Consider the following 15,977-nt stretch of genomic DNA (forward strand, 5'->3'; position numbering starts at 1 on the left):
AATACATACACTGCTGTATGGCACATATCTTTTATTCTCTTTTCTGTATTTTCCAAATTTCCTACAATAGTCATGTATTTTTACTGTTTAAGAAAGTTTCTAAAGCCATCTTCAAAAAATTAAAAACCATCACTTTTAAATATTTATACTTCATATAAATCAATTCCTATTTGCTATGGTTTTATTTTCTCTGCCTAGGGAAAGAGATGTAGTCATATTTTTGAATTATATAATTCAATAATATCTTATTTATCCAGTATCATTAGGAAATAAGACATATATGTAAATGAATTTCCCAATTAATTAAACATGCATCTTAAATATCAAAACTTGGGTGAAACTTGAATGGACACCTATCTAAAAATACACTTTACTCAATCCCAACTGCTTAAATCAAGACAAAACAAGATTAAGCCTTCTTATGATGATTCGGGGTCATCATTCTGACCATATAATAGTAGCTATGAGGAAATTCTGGGTCTTAGAAGAGTATTTGTCCACACATTAAACAGTCTGTAACTGCTAATTTTTTTCTTAAGCCAGCTATTTATAGGTTTTCTTCTTCCTCCCTTGCTGTAAAACCATCAGCTATCATTTCCCAAGACTATAAGCAGCCTGCCATTAGCAGCACCTGCCACTTTCCATTCCTATTTTGCTCTTGGTCATCTTCTAAGAATAAGAAAACTAAATATCCAAGTTTATAAGAATTCTGCATAAACTAAGAGATAACAGGCTTCAAATAAGGGTATCATCTAAAAATTATTTTGCACAAACTTGGATGTTTCTGTTCTAGGTAGTCAAGATTACAATATACATGAACTCCAAAGACAGTGTGAGTTCTTGACTGCATCTTAAGTCTTGGCTCCTTTATTATGCTGGCAGTCAAGTTCTCAGGACCAGAAACTCCTGCCGTTTCTCTCATCACACTACGGAAAGGGATGTGGACCAGGAGCCACAGAGCTTAGTTCTGGTACAGGTTCTTACACCAACCAGTTTTGTAACCTTCAGTAAGTATTTTAACCTAGGTATTGGTCCTGCATAACTTATGAGGCTGCTCTAGAATTAAATTAGATCATCAACACAAAAACAGCGAAAAGTATAAAGCACTACCCTAAAGTAAAAGATTTTTATGGTAGTTCACTGTGTTTATACGACCCCAGATCAATATAGGTATCCATTCAGAAAATTCATCCCAGAAAGAATAGCGGGAAAGAGAGAATTTTTCAATTGCCCACAGTTAATTAGAAAACCTCTATTATATAAGAACAATATATTCCAAGAGCTGGCATCTCTGATTCCTCCTCCCCTATATCTAATCAGTCCCCAGGTCCTTTGTCTTCTTCACAATCCCTCACACCTGTCCCTTTCTTTCCATTACCACTTCACATTCCCAGTTCAGCCCTTTATTATCGCACACCTGGACTACTGTTAACAGCCTCTAACTGGCTCCACGCATGGCCTCTCTCCTCTCAAATCCCTCTGGCCCACAGCTGCTAGATCAATTTTCTTAAAACACCACTGTGATCATATCTGCTCAAAAACCTGAGGACTCTCTCCATTACCTTCTCTATCAAGTTCAAACTCCTAAGCTCAGCAGTCCTTGTGCAGCCCTAGCTGCCACCTCATCTTTCCCTCTTACTACTCTTCCAAACAAATCCTTCCTCAAACTGGTCTTTTAAGTCCTTCAGATATGCCTTGTACTTCTCAGCCTCTGAGTCTTGGTATATACAGCTTCTCTCCACCTGGAATACTCTCTGCTTCCCAGCTTCCATCTTAAATCTATAAAAACTCAACCCATCCTTCAAGACCTAGTTCAAAGGCCACCTACTATGTACACTTTTCTTTGATCACCACGAAGGAAAAAGATGGAAGATTCTAAAGTTAGACACATCTGGGTTTGAATTACGGCTTCAACAACTGTCACTGGGCACATTCCTTAATAACTCTTTGCCTCAGTTTCTTCACCTATAAGATGGGGATAATAGGAATTTCTCTTGGGCATATTGTGAGGAGTAAATGACTTAATACATGTAAAATCCATGTAAAAAAAAATGAGTTAATCCATGGAGTAAAATCCATTTAGCATGATGCCTGGCATGGAGAAAGACCCAAGAGATATTACATATTGTTATTATTACTATTGCCATTAGTGAATTTATCTTAATCTGAATTCAGACAATACTTATGGCCATTACAAACTGGCTGTTCATGTATAGACAGTATCATTCCCCTCATTCTCCTTTGCTACCCTCTCACTTCATGTTTGCTCTTCCTCCCATCCCCTTCCTCTCCCTCCGAAGATTACATGATCCTGATGGATAGGGTCAATATCTTTCACATCTTTGTATCTATAATAGTCATTCACATCCAGTAGATGTTCAATAGATTTGCTTAATCTCTAATGAAAGAATACTGAAGAACTGACATTATTAAAATATCCTACCTCCTACAGTGAGAAAAAGTATAATAGCATACGTAAAATGATTAATTAAAAAATCTAGGGGGTCAGCCTTGTGGTGAAGTGGTTAAGTTTGTGCGCTCTGTTTTGGCAGCCCGGGGTTTCACCAGTTGGAATCCTGGGCGCGGACATGGCACCGTTCATCAGGCCATGCTGAGACAGTGTCCCACATGCCACAACTAGAAAGACCCACAACTAAAAATACACAACTATGTACCGGGGGGCTTTGGGATAAAAAGGGAAAAAAAAATAAATAAAATCTTAAAAAAAAATCTAAATTTCCAGATCACAAAATTAAATCTCTCCTTCCATCTTTCTCCAGATTCTTCTTGCCCTCTCTTTCTTTTAAAACAAACAACTCAACCTATTCATGTAGCAAGAGATGCAAGAGCAAATATATGCAGGTCAGACAGCAGCCAAATACTGGAACACAAGGACCACGAGACAATTCAGCTCAACACAGCTCTGGATGAAGTGAAACAGGAAGACAATTTAAAGGGAAAGGTAATTGGCTCATCAGTAAACTAACAATGCTGATTGTTTCTCTCTCTCTCTCTCTCACACACACACACCCCCAGTCCCAGAATTCCTTTGCACCCAGGGCCACATATAAACAACTGAAATAAACAGGCTACTACAGCAAGTAGATGTAGAAATTAGCAGTCATTTAGGTCAACAACTGAGCTTACCACATGATCAATCTAATTACCTATGTCAAAAGTGACTATTAACATACCTCAAGATTCTAAAATAACCAACTTTTGGCTAATTAAGTCATATCAAATAGATATGGTCTTACTGTATACTAATCATTCACCTCAAGAAAATTAGTATGATAATTTGATATATACATATTATAGCATAAACTGTTTTCAACAATGCCCAGGGAAAATTATGTCACTATAATGCTGGTTTCCAGTTTATCTGCATGACTCCACTAACCTTCAGTTGCTTTCTCAGCCAAAATCAGGCCTGGTAACCACTATCCTCAAAGGGTTTACAAGTGGAATGAATTAAGATGGTCTGATGGTATATTAATGACTTTCCAAAAATTAGCTTAAAGTACCACATATAAGAATAAGGTATATTAAATTTCTAACCCTATACTTGTCTTTAGAGGACCCTAAAATGTTTTACTAGCCGAAGTGCAATGATTCTCAAATCACAGAATCTTAAGAGTTGGAAAGAGCCTTAGAAGTCCCCCACTGCAGGAATTCTTTATACCACCTCCTAGGCAAAAGGTCCTCTAGCCTTTGCTTGAATACTTTCAGTAATGAGCACTCATTATCCTGCAAGGCAGTCCATTCTACTGTTAAAAAATTCTTCTTTACCATCACTGGAAATCTGCCTCCACGGACTTCTATCCAAGGATCCTAGTTCGGCTCTCTGGAACAACACAAGCTAAGTTAACTTCTGAAGTATAATTGCTTCTAGAATTAGGATATAGTTGCCATTTTGGCCACACAAAACGAGCAAAAGAAAGCTCAGAAAAAAAAGGAAACCACCACTATACACAATAAAATTTTGAAATTCAGGAAATTACGTTGAAGTCATAAACCAGCATTATTTTCAAGATATCAAAGCTCACACCTCAGTTAACATATAAATATTAAGAGTAACCCGATTTTCTACAGTGAAAGATGGTAGTGTTTATTGAATACCTTTTTGCAACTTGAAACTACTAAATCCACCAACATAGTTTTTAAAATTGCAATTCTGTAGGAAGTTCAAGATGGTTCTTCCAATTGCTCATATTTTCAGTGGGTCTATTTCCCTCGAAAACATGTGGATTTTTTTTTTTAAGATCCTATTTCGCGCCACTGGTGTAATATTTTGTTTGTAAAAATAAATAGTTTCAAAAGTAAAGCCTAAAAGAATGGAGTGTAATTGAGTGGGGGGTGGGGCGAGGAGCTAAGGCAAAGAAGGGCCCAGCAGGAAAAGGCTGGTTACGGGTTGTTTTCCTTCTGGAAGCATGGTTCCCTGGCATAGGCATCTGAAGTAATGAGCCATACAAACATGACCCAAGAACATGAACGATCATGAGCAATGAGTGTAAGGCGTAAACGTCTGTAAGATGTAAATGAACTGGTACTGGTCATCAAGCAGTGCCAGATGCTTCTGGACCTCGTAGAGGAAAGGCAAGAGGTCCAAGAAGCAGACACCAACGCCACTCTTTGGGGGAGGGGAGGAGGGAACCAAGGAGTAACTACCGTTCAGCAGTCCAATGAAGCCTGAACAGTAGAGAGCACAAGAGAGACAGCAAGTGACTAGGGGGAAGGCGCACACCCCGGAAAGCCTGAAGAAGGGGTGCTGTGTGCGAAGACTGAACGGGCCCCTGAAATGGGTGTGGGTAAGGGGCACCGCAGGAGTCCCATGGTCCTCTCCCTGCAGCAGAGCAACAGAGGGGAAAGGAAGGGGGAGGGTGAAAAGCAAGAATGACTCATTCCCGAAAGGAAGTGCTCAAGCCGTAGGAAGGCATGCCACAGGGGGGTTCGGGGCGAGGATCGTGAGAGCGAAGTGCCCAGAGTGATGGGGACAAAAACCAACGTCCCGTAGTTCCTGCAGCTCGTCTTTAAGATGGGGAGTGTGGGGGGTTCGCGGCAGCCGAGTGCCAAGGCCTGGGAAGCGGCGCGGCGCGTGCGCAGTGGCGCTCGGCGGGACCCGCTGAGGCAAAGCGGAGCCGCAGTGACAGAAGCGAGCGGAGCTGCCGCCGGGAGGGACTCACCGAGGCGCAGGGGCTGGAGGTGGTGCTGGGGGTAGGCGACCGCTGGACCGTGACCAAAGCCATCTAGGCGCTGCTGGGCTGTTCCGGGCAGGGCATTCTTGTCTCGAGTGTGGGGGGCGGGAGGGTGACGGAGCCGGGATGGGGAAAGGGGTGTGGGGTGGGGGTGAGGGGGACGGGGAGGAGGAGGAGGAGGCCGCGAGAACGGCCGCAGGCTCCGCACCCACCGCCGGACTCTCGCAGACTGAAGCGCCGAGCGGGCGGCTGGCGGGCGGGCGGGCGGGCGGTTCGGCAGCTGCGGGGCACAATGAGCGCTCCCAGTGCGCAGGCGCCACCTGTCAGCAACCGCCTCTCCCCTCGGCGCGCGCCGCCGCCTCGCCGTAACCCTTGAGTTGCCGGAAGCCGGCTGGCCGGGCGTGCGCCTGGGGCGGCCGCCCCCTCCCGGGTTTCCTCCCCGGCGCTGGAGTCGCGCGGTTCGCCCGCGCCGCGGGCTGTGGAGCAGGGTGGGGGGAGGGGCCCCGGGGCCGAGGCCGCCGGAGTCCCCGCTCCCGAGAGACAACCATTTTAGGAGGTGGGGCGCACAGCTTAACCAACCTTAGCGTGAAGAAACGGAGGTGAAAATCCGAGGCCACGACGTTTTCTGGTGGGAAAGGGCTCTGCGGGCTTTCCAACGCTGTCTCCAGGCGTGAGGGGGACTTACTGGGCTAGACCCCCCACCCCCGCGAGCGCGACCAGGAGACGACTTTATCCCCCTTTGACCCGGCTCTCGGGGGCTTTTTCTGAGCTTTCCCACCCTTCTGTCTAGAATCCATATTTTATGATGAGACTTTTTGAAAGAAAGACTGAATTTTATGCCTTGAGAAGCTTCATGGTGCCGCCTGCTTCCTCCACCACCCTGCCCCCTGTCTAAGGACTCATTCATTATTCCTGAGCCTGGGAGGCCGAGCAAGCTGGGCTCACGGAGTTCGTTCTAAGGGCCCAACCTGCTATTTACCTCCCACTTGCTTCCTGCTGGGAAGAAATTCTCTTAAAGAGGATTTGCTTGTTGAGGTTTCTTCTCTTTCGTCCCTAGATTTCATTACTTCACAGACGTATGTGAAACGTAGATTAAATATTTTAAAGGAATCATTTTCTAAAAGATAAATCGTCAGCTGAACAGAAGCCAAGACTGTAATGGAAAATGAAGATTAAAAAGGAAAAAAGTCGCACTGTGCAAATACCATTGATTATTTACACAGTGAAAGAGAGTTGACAAAGCTGTTTCTTAATATGAGTGGATGTGCTGGTAAATACAATACATACGTACTTATCAAAGCTATAGAAAGCTCACACATTCAGGAGTTTGCAGTTACTACAGCCCACCTCCTCCTGTCTGTCACTCAAACTCGCTTGGATCTCATTGCTTCTTTTAAACTGACAGGGCTGTCATGAGGTCTTTCTGGGTGCTGTGTAGTTGAGTGCCACTGGAGCCCTCTGTACTGAGCCTTTGTTCTCTCCCTGGGGCGGTGTAGTTGAAATAATTAGCAGGGAGGTTCCATCAAGAATCAGACACTGAGGATCCCTGTCCTGTACAGTCCTATGTAGGATGTTATTGCAGAGAAGCCGCTGGTAGGCTTTTGCCCCCTGGTGGTGGTCAAGAGCACCTGCGAGACAAAATTAAACAAAGATGTATGGTTCACAGTTGAAACAATCTGACTGTTTTTTTCCCAGAGCTGCTGTAGTAAACAGGAACAGAGAAGACAAAGTTCAGAAGTAAGAACTTTGAACTAGTGCTTAGGAGACCAAACAGGAAGCTATATAGCCAGGAAATATACATAGCTGAAAGCCGAATGAACTCAGATAAATGAAACACGTGTGGTTTATAAACCAAAGTATCATTCGAGGAAAAGTATTATTCAAATCAGTAGGTCTTAGTAATGTACTTACATGTTGATTTTTTACCGACTCAGGTACCTACTTATCTTAAAAAATTCTCTTGGAAGATGAGACACTTAATTCCATTAATCTTACAGTGGGAAAGAGCACTCCTATAGGAGTCAGAAGACCTAGCTTCTAGTTCCAGCTCTGTAAAACCTTAAGCAAATGGCTTAAACTTTTTGAGCTTTAGTTTCTTCATTTCTATGATGGAGCTTTAACTCACAGGATTCTTGTGATCAAATGAGATAATGTATGGTAAAGTGCAGTATAAACTGTAAAGCTCTGTATGTAATTAAGATAACTTCATTACTATCTAAATTTTGTTCCAAGTTCAGTCAGCTTTTGCTGAGTGTACCCTATGTGTAGAAAATAGCATCAAGCAAAAAGAGAATAAAAAAAACGTGATTCATGCCTTAACAGTAGGAGTAGATTAGTGGTCAAGGCACGTCTCATCTGTAGGTAGGTACAGAACATCTTTATTCAGCATACCTGAGGTGATAAAATCCTGGTCAAAATTGGGCTTATAAAGTACCCAAATTCACATTGTGTGTTTGTATCAGGAATTTAATTTATTAATTTACAGGGGAAATATCTCTTCCTGGTATATAACCTTTTTGAAGAAGAAGAAGAAGAAGATTAGCCCTGAGCTAACATCTGCCACCAATCCTCCTCTTTTTTGCTGAGGAAGACTGGCCCTGAGCTAACATCCATGCCCATCTTCCTCTATTTTATGTGTGGGACACCTGCCACAGCATGGCTTGACAAGCAGTGCGTAGGTGTGTACCTGGGATCCAAACTGCAAACCCTGGGCCGTCGAAGTGGAACGTGCACACTTAACCACTGCGCCACCGGGCTGGGCCCGGTATATAACCTTTTAAGGAAACTAAGATTTGGAAATTATTGGTGCATGTTCATTAATTTATTCACCATTAATGGGGAAAATATTGAGTGTGTATTATATACTAGACCGCAGCTTAAGAACAAAATAAAAGTTTGTCTGCCTCTCTTGGGCTCATAGTCTGTTAACAGGGAAAAACACGTTAAATAATGACAGTATGGTTTAGTGGTACTGTGGCTTCAGTCGCCTCTGGTAGGCCCCAAGGGAGATACATAGATATCCAGGAGAAGTCTAGATACATACAAAGTGCTTTAGAGGCACAGAGGAGAAGGTCTGGGCAAATGTATGCTGTATGATGCTGGCTTTCAGGCTTTGCCTAAAGATCCCTATGTAGCCCCTTTCTGAACTAAGCTGGATCACATGTGAGCATTTGAGATCTATGCTCTCTGCCCCATTTATACCTACTCTTTCTCAGGCTCCACCTTGGCTCCTACTTGGTCTTCTAGTCATCTGAGGGAGGAGGCATCTACTTCTAATTTGAGAAGACAGAGGCCAAGAACAGGATTCCCAAAAGACAGAGCCAGAGAGACCAAAGTCCTCCTAGTTCTGTTTATAGCACCTTTATTCTTCACACCTGTGATAATGGAGGCCTAGTTGTGCCATTAGAGTTCATTTCACCCTTAACTTGTATCATCACTTCTTCAGGGATGAAATTATAGGGGAACTTTTGAAATTCCTGAGATCAGCTGGTTCTTAAGCTTTGAGAACCTGGTGAAAACTGTTAACTCTGTCTCTAGAAAGATACATTTGTATATTTCACATAGTCACTGAAATCCATTGAGGGGCCCCAGGTTAAGAATCCTGGTTAAAGCAGTGCTTCTCAACCTTTTTTCGTAACATGACATCCATAGAAATGATGGTATTTGTCCAGCACACCGGGATAAATTAAAGGGGATTTGAAGGTAACAATATGGGGCTTCATGAAAAAAATTTGTTTTCTTTATATAATATAATTATAATGAGAAAAATAAACATTAAGGGTGATATTAAATATTGAATTTGTACAAGTTTTCAAATAAAGTCTTCTCAAAAAGTTAATGAAAAACCTGAGATTGCTTCTGTAAACATAACTTTTTTAATATAAGTTTTTATGATTGAAATGTCTGTGTGTAATTCCTGAACAAGATAGTTTAACAGTGATCACTTGGTATTTATTATTGATGAGAACTTAATTTATACAAGTAGGTGATAAATTTAAAACAATTTTCACAACAATTCAAAATTTACAAATATAAATTATATTTGACTCTAATAACACTTACTTTTCACCCACTGGCAAATGTAATGTGGAAATATGATAACATCACTGGATTTAGCATCTGCTCAAACTTTTTCATATCAAGTATATATTACAAAATAATGATGAACCTCTAATTTGCAAAATATGGCTGTGTTATTAGAGCAATAATTCTGCCACTAACTTGGATATAACTAAAAGGGCACATCAGACATAAACAAAGGGAAGAATTCTATATACCTGAAGAGAGAGATTGGGAGCTGAGTCCATAAGGAGTATCTGGCAGGCCTCCTCACCTTTCCTGGCCACACCTTAGGCTGTGAGTCCTGCTCCTTGGGTACCCAGAACATGCACTCCTCTGGCAGTGCCAAGGCTCAATGTTTATGATTAGCAGCAATACGCAGTACAACTGGCTTCTGAAAGTGATGCACTGGTATACTCTTTATTCTTTTAGAATACTCTTTGGCTTTGCTTCTTCATTAAAGTATACTTGCTTCATTGTGCTTGCCTCCTGTGGGACCATGGGGCACACTAGGGTGGATCATCAGTCTCTAGGCTACTCTCTCAGAATCCTTAGATCAAGCTGCTTCTGGCCAGGGGTGAATTACTTAGAGGCACCAACCACCCTACTCCTTTCAGGACGCTCCTAGAGCTGAATACATACCTATCTTGCAGTACATCTGTAACTCATTCATTGTGCACCAGTTGAAGTGTATTGCTTAAAAGACTACAGTTTATATAGCTAAGCTTGTTAAAATGGAGCAAAAAAAAAATCACAGTTTATGTCCTTAATAATACAACCCCTTACATTTGAAACGACTAGTTACAGAATAATATAACAAGTAATAGTACAGATGGAATATATAATAGCTGAGTGACTAGAGTATGATTAAGTCATATGTTGCTACCACATGCTTGTAATTTTTCTTAAATTTTAATAATCTTTTACTAAATTTATTTACTAGTCAATGTCCAGATATGAGATAGAAACCACACCAGTTATTTGAATAGAGAATTTAACAAGAATTGTTAACTACATATAAAGTTACGTAGATGACTGAAGAGCTAAAAAGAGAAATCTAAGGTATGATAGAAGTAGCAACTCTTACCACCTTCAGGGCTGAAAAAAAAACCCAAAGGAAACACAGGAAAAAACTGACAAACTTAGAGGAATGACCCCACAGAGCTGAAACTCAGATCTCTGAGGAGAAAGCACTGTTCAGCTGGTGTTGGTGTCTCTGAGCTTAGAGGATGGGCTCCAGGGGACACAGGGGTTTGGGACCCAGACCACTATGACAAGAACACTGGCTGGCTGATGTTGGTGTCTTTGAGTCAATAGAAACTATAGAACTATAGAAAAACTACAACCTGGATTCGATTATTGCTGCAGAAAGAACTTGCTGCTATCAGGATAAAGGAGCATTTCTAGAGTGGAGCACATGGGAACCAAAAGGCTACAGAAAGCAGTCATGAGGTAGACAGAAAAGAACAAGTCTCTTGTCCTTCCTCAGCCTCAGGGTCTCTCTCTGGTGCCCCCAATTAGCAGAGCATAACAGAGCCAGCTGGCAAGCCAAAGAAATGTGGTTTTCAGAGTCCCAGGTCCAGCATCAGAGTAGAATACAAAAAGAGTGAGTTTGGAACTGAGACAATAATTTAATAACTGGCACTTGACTGATACAGAAATTGATATCAGAAGAGAATTTATCTTCCATTCTCTGGTTTGCATTTATCTCATGAAGACGGTTAAAGACCTTGCTACTTCCTCCTCCCCATATCCAGTCAACATAATGTCATCAATGTACTGGACCAACTCAATGATGATTGGAAGGTCAAGATGCTCAATATCTCTGTGGACTGTATTATGGCAGAGAGCAGGAGAATTGATGTAGCTCTGGGAGAAGACTGTCAAGTTATATTGTTGGCCCTACCAAGTAAAAGCAAATTGCTTCTGGTGTTCCTTGCCAATTTGTATGGAGAAATAAGCATTTGCTGGGTCAAGAGCTGCATACTAGGTGCCAGGGGCTGTGTTGATTCACTCCAGTAAAGATACTACCCATGGAAGAGCAGCTGCAATTGGAGGCATCCCCTGATTAAATTGTAAAAACCCACAGTCATTCTGCAGGATCTATCCGCCTTCTTCACAGGCCAAACAGGCAAGTTAAATTGGCATGAGATAGGTTTCATCACCCCTGCTTCTTTCGAATCTTTATTGATGTAACTAACCTCTATAATCCCCCATGCGCCATTCTAGGCAAGCAATAATTTTTGTTTACTCTCTTGGTATGTGTGTATGTAGGGGAGGAGGATTCCCAAGGGCTTCAGCTTGGCCCTTCATACTGTAATGGTCCCTATTCAAGATCAGAGAGCCAATATGGAAATTCTGCCAGTTACCAGGTGTCTATTCTAATTATATATCCAGGAACTGATGAAATCATCACAGAGTGGTTCTATGGACCTTCTTAGCCCACTGTGATTCAGACTTGAGTTAAGACTCCGTCTCTCACTTGTTCACCACAAGCCCCACTTAAACTGGTGGACTGCAGTGGCATTTTGAGTCCCCAGGAATTAACATCGATTTAGTCCCAATATTTAGAAATCCCTGAAAAATCTAACTATTTCTTTTTCCCTAGCTTACAGTTATTTTAGGAAATGGACCTATGGAGAACACTTGGAGGAAGATTTTCAGAGTATACTAATGGCAGTGCTGAAGAATCCTTCCTTAGGGGGATCCAGCCTTCTCTTTAACTAAGGGGCTTAGGTCTGGAAACTGGGTGAAAGGTCAGAACTCTCCACTGTGGTTACTAAAAGTTATATTTTTGGCCACCATATATGGATTTTTTGTATTATGTGTAGATGATCAACATTTCAGTAGGCTGACTATTTTATTCCTAGGACCACCATAACCATTTAGCTACAAAGATTGCTAAGAGTTAAAAAAACATCTGGTTACTTCTATCTCTGCTTCTCTTTATGGTAAATGTGCCCACCTTGTCTTTGGTGGTTAAACGCTGACATTGGGCCTCTGCTACTCTGAAATGGGTCATGCTGTCATGCCTAGCATAGAAAGAAAGCCGCCACAGAGCTTTTCAACGATGCTGGTACTCACACTCACTTATGTATTTTTCAAAGGGATGTCCCCAGAGTCCTCTCAGAGGATGTACATGGCAGGAGTGGATGTGCAGGTCGTATGTGATAAGTCTACTCCAGCATTCCTATGTCCCTAAGCCTTTGGATTTCTTCTTACGTTGTGCCAGGGAAGTTACAATATCTAACTTAATTAAACATAGGGCACTATATAAGCAAATAGTGAAAATATTTTGCTGTAAAAGCTATTTCTTCCTGGTCAGACTTTGTATTTGCCATGCTGGAGCATTTTAAGATGTGATTTTGGTTATGAGTCTACTAGAAGTAAGAAGTGATTGTGGTGAATTTTGAGGAAAATGGGCATCCCCTTGCAAAGCAATTGCTCCAGATGAGGTTATTACAAGATTTTTCAGTTAAGAGAAGGCTAGTCTCCACAAATCCAGGCTTTAAGGATACACATAGGCTCAAAGAGAAGAGATGGAAAAAGATATTCTATGCAAGTGGAAACGAAAAGGGACTAGAGGTAGGTGTACTTACATCAGAGAAAATAAACTTTAAGCCAAAAACTGTAACAAGAGACAAAGAAAGTCATTATGTAATAATAATGGTGTCAATTCATCAAGAATTTTGGGTTGCAGAATTATGATATTAATTGAAATCACAGCCCAGCCAAGTTACTCATGTGAAAATTGGGGAACTTGTTGGGAAGGGGGACCCTGAAATTTGGAATGGGGACATTTAGTTCGAGTAGGAGACTGATAATCTCAAATTCCTGAGTTACTCTGAGCCTCCCCTGACAATGGAAGGTCTAGTGGTGCAGGGTACCAAGTGTGAGGACATGTAGTTCCTCCAGATTAGGGGGTCATGGCGTCTCATTGGGTCAGGCAGCTGCGGTCCATGATATCAACAACTGCATGATCCTTGGTGAGAGTTGTGGGTAGTTCACAGTGGTTGCAAGGCCTGTTGGGGTCTTTAATGGTACCTCCAATCCACTGGCTAGGGACCATGCCAGGTTGTGGTGGTGGTCAGAGCCAGTGGTGTGCACACACTTGGCTGCAGGATCAGTTGCAGAGGCTGGTTGTAGGGGCTGGCTGCAAACAAATGTGCTGTGAGGAGGGCCAGGGCCAGCAGCAGGGGCCAGGGTTAACTGTGGGTACACAAGCAGCTGCTATGGCCCTGGCTGTCAATATGTACTTGCATGACTGTAGAGCCTAACCACAGGCACATGCTCAGCATTGGAAGCTGGTGACTGGAGTTGGGATTGGCAACTTGCAGGTGCACAACTGTAAGGTTAACTGTAGGCAAGGGGAGCCGTGCAGGCCAATGACAGGAGTCAGCATTGAATCTGGACCCACCAGCAGCTGTGGGGCCCTTATCTGTTGACCTACACTTGTGGGGCTGCAGGGGCTTGCTTTGGGTGTGTGCACAGCAATAGAGGCTGGAAATGAGAGTCATGCCAGCAGTGTGCAGCTGTAGGAGTCTTGTGCAATTCTCAGTAGTTGTCCTTATCTTTCACTGGCTCTTCTTTTTTAGCCCTCCTTTTAAGTGTTCATCAACAAGGGTTTATCTTCAGCCTTTTTTTTCTCCTACCTATTCTTGTTGGGTGAGCTCCACTAGCATCCTCCTGCAATTGCTTCTTTCTGTCCATAATCAGGAGTTCAAGACTCACAAGAAATCCAGGTAAATGCCATTTCTTATCATCTACTAGTCTGAAAAATCAGAATGATATATGATTTCTCTCATTCTGAGAAACCCCTTCCTCAAGGATAATTGGCTACTCTTTCATATATGACTGACGTTCTTACCAACCAAGATGCCAAATGCTGCAATTAACCAACTTACAAATCTATTGAGAGTGCATATGGAGGGCCCTTAACTAGATTCACACAGGCTCTGTCTTATAGCCAACAACCTAAGTGGAATGACTCTAGAATCTTAGGGATGAGAGTATGAGATGTGCAAAATGCTATGCACTTTGAGTAATTAAAATGCAAGTTAATGCTTTTCAGACTGAACAATGCTTCCGTCATTTTCCAATGGACTTGATTCTGCATAACTTCCTGCCAATGCATGATAATATATTTCAGTGGCATTCAGATTCTTACTGGAAACTTCTATCAGGCCATCAAGCAAGTATCTTAAATGTAACGTCTCCGAACTCAGACTAGTATCATTCCTCAAATTTGTTTTTCTCTCCTTTCCTTATTTCACCTAATGGCTTCACCATCCGTTAAGCCTTCTAAATATTAAAAAAACTCAGTGAGCCTTAACTACTCCTCTTGTATTCCTTAGATCCAATTATGCCCTCAATCCTAATCAGTATATCTTTTTTAGTTTGGGTTCCCTCAGAATAGACCATGATCCAAGCAGTTGAGTGCAAGTTCATTTGGGAGGTGGTTCCAGGAAACAATGGTAGGACAGTAGGGAAGTAATACATGAAAGTGAACGGAGCCGGTGTTATTGGGCAGGTATCAAATGCATTATTGGGCAGGTTTCACTGTGGACAACTGAGGCTCAGTCTCACTGAGGAACTCTGGGAGACAATATAGAACATACCTCAGAAATGTTCTACCCATGGGGCTATATGCAACTTCCTATCCATTACTGGCTGAGGGCTTCTCCTGTAAGATATTAACTCCCAAGCAATTCTGGCCTGTCCCCACATTTGGACTGACAGGAAGCCCTCAGACAGAATTGCAGGTGTTTGCAGTCGGAAACCATCTGCACGTACTGAAAAGGTGAAGCTAAAGGGATGTGGTTAGGGTACTGACAGTGTCTGGCAGAGCCTAAACTAGAGTGAAGGGCAGTGAGGCATTCACCTCAAGTGCAATATTTAAGGTACAAAATTTGCCTTCATTCTCTCTTCCTCCAGTCTTTCATACTTCCAGTCCTTGCTGGTGGAGTTAACTTTTTAAAAAACATCGATTTGATCACATTTATCCTATGTGTAAAAAGCACAGAATGAAGTCCAAATTCTTTGATTTAACATTAATAACTCTTTACAGATTGAAAACTTACCTCTTTAGCCTCATCTTCTGCCACTGTCTTTTATATAACTATGCCCTGCCACATGAATGCTTCAAACACGTTTTGAACTTTCATACCCTCATGTGTATTGTTCCTTCTGCCTTAAATACTCTTCCCCCCTCCTTTACACAAAAACATCTTACTGGTCCCTTAAAATCCAGCTTGGAAATCTATTTTTCTGTGAAAATTCCCCTGACCTCCCTGGGAAAATTGCCTATTCCTCTGTGTTCTTTAACCTTTTATATGTACCTCTACTTTTGCACTTTGTGGATTGAATTGTATCTGTTTATCCCTTTTTCCCTCACTAAACTGGGAACGCTTCGAAGGAAGGTCTTATTCACCTTTTTAACCCCAATGTCTGCCTGCATATAGAAGGCACCCAATAAAAGTTTATTAAATTGAATTTATCTGTGTGCATCCAAACAAAACAGAATTTAAAAGAAATGGAAGGAAGCTTCATAGCAGTTTCAGGAGATGGGCACCATAAGCAAGGAAAGCGTCTGTGAGAATGTACTATTGGGATCTATCAAAGAAACCTATTTTATATTATTTATGAGCAGCTTCAAAAAGGCTTTGAGGCAGCTATTTTTAAGTGTTGGAATCTGTTGTCTCCAAAGGCAATACTTTTGGTTTA

At 42.0% G+C, this 15,977-nt stretch overlaps 2 protein-coding genes across 6 annotated transcripts in view; one reads left to right on the forward strand and one right to left on the reverse strand.

Annotated features, from left to right (window-relative positions):
* The window catches only part of SSH2 (slingshot protein phosphatase 2), a 241,923-nt gene extending 236,327 nt beyond the window's left edge, over nucleotides 1–5,596 (reverse strand). For 2 of the 4 annotated variants that reach the window (XM_070562807.1, XM_070562806.1), the window contains exon 1: nucleotides 5,184–5,527. In XM_070562807.1, the coding sequence (XP_070418908.1) occupies nucleotides 5,184–5,246 (63 nt within the window). In that variant the 5' untranslated portion in view covers nucleotides 5,247–5,527. Of the gene's footprint in view, nucleotides 1–5,183 lie in introns of all 4 variants that reach the window. The other 2 variants (XM_070562813.1, XM_070562810.1) reach the window with 2 other exon arrangements.
* The window catches only part of EFCAB5 (EF-hand calcium binding domain 5), a 142,579-nt gene continuing 131,701 nt past the window's right edge, over nucleotides 5,100–15,977 (forward strand). For both annotated transcript variants that reach the window (XM_070562804.1, XM_070562805.1), the window contains exon 1: nucleotides 5,100–5,214. The gene's annotated coding sequence lies outside the window, so the exon portion shown is untranslated. The remainder of the gene's footprint in view (nucleotides 5,215–15,977) is intronic.

This window comes from Equus przewalskii, chromosome 10, assembly GCF_037783145.1.
Source record: "Equus przewalskii isolate Varuska chromosome 10, EquPr2, whole genome shotgun sequence".
Classification (NCBI taxonomy): Eukaryota; Metazoa; Chordata; class Mammalia; order Perissodactyla; family Equidae; genus Equus; species Equus przewalskii.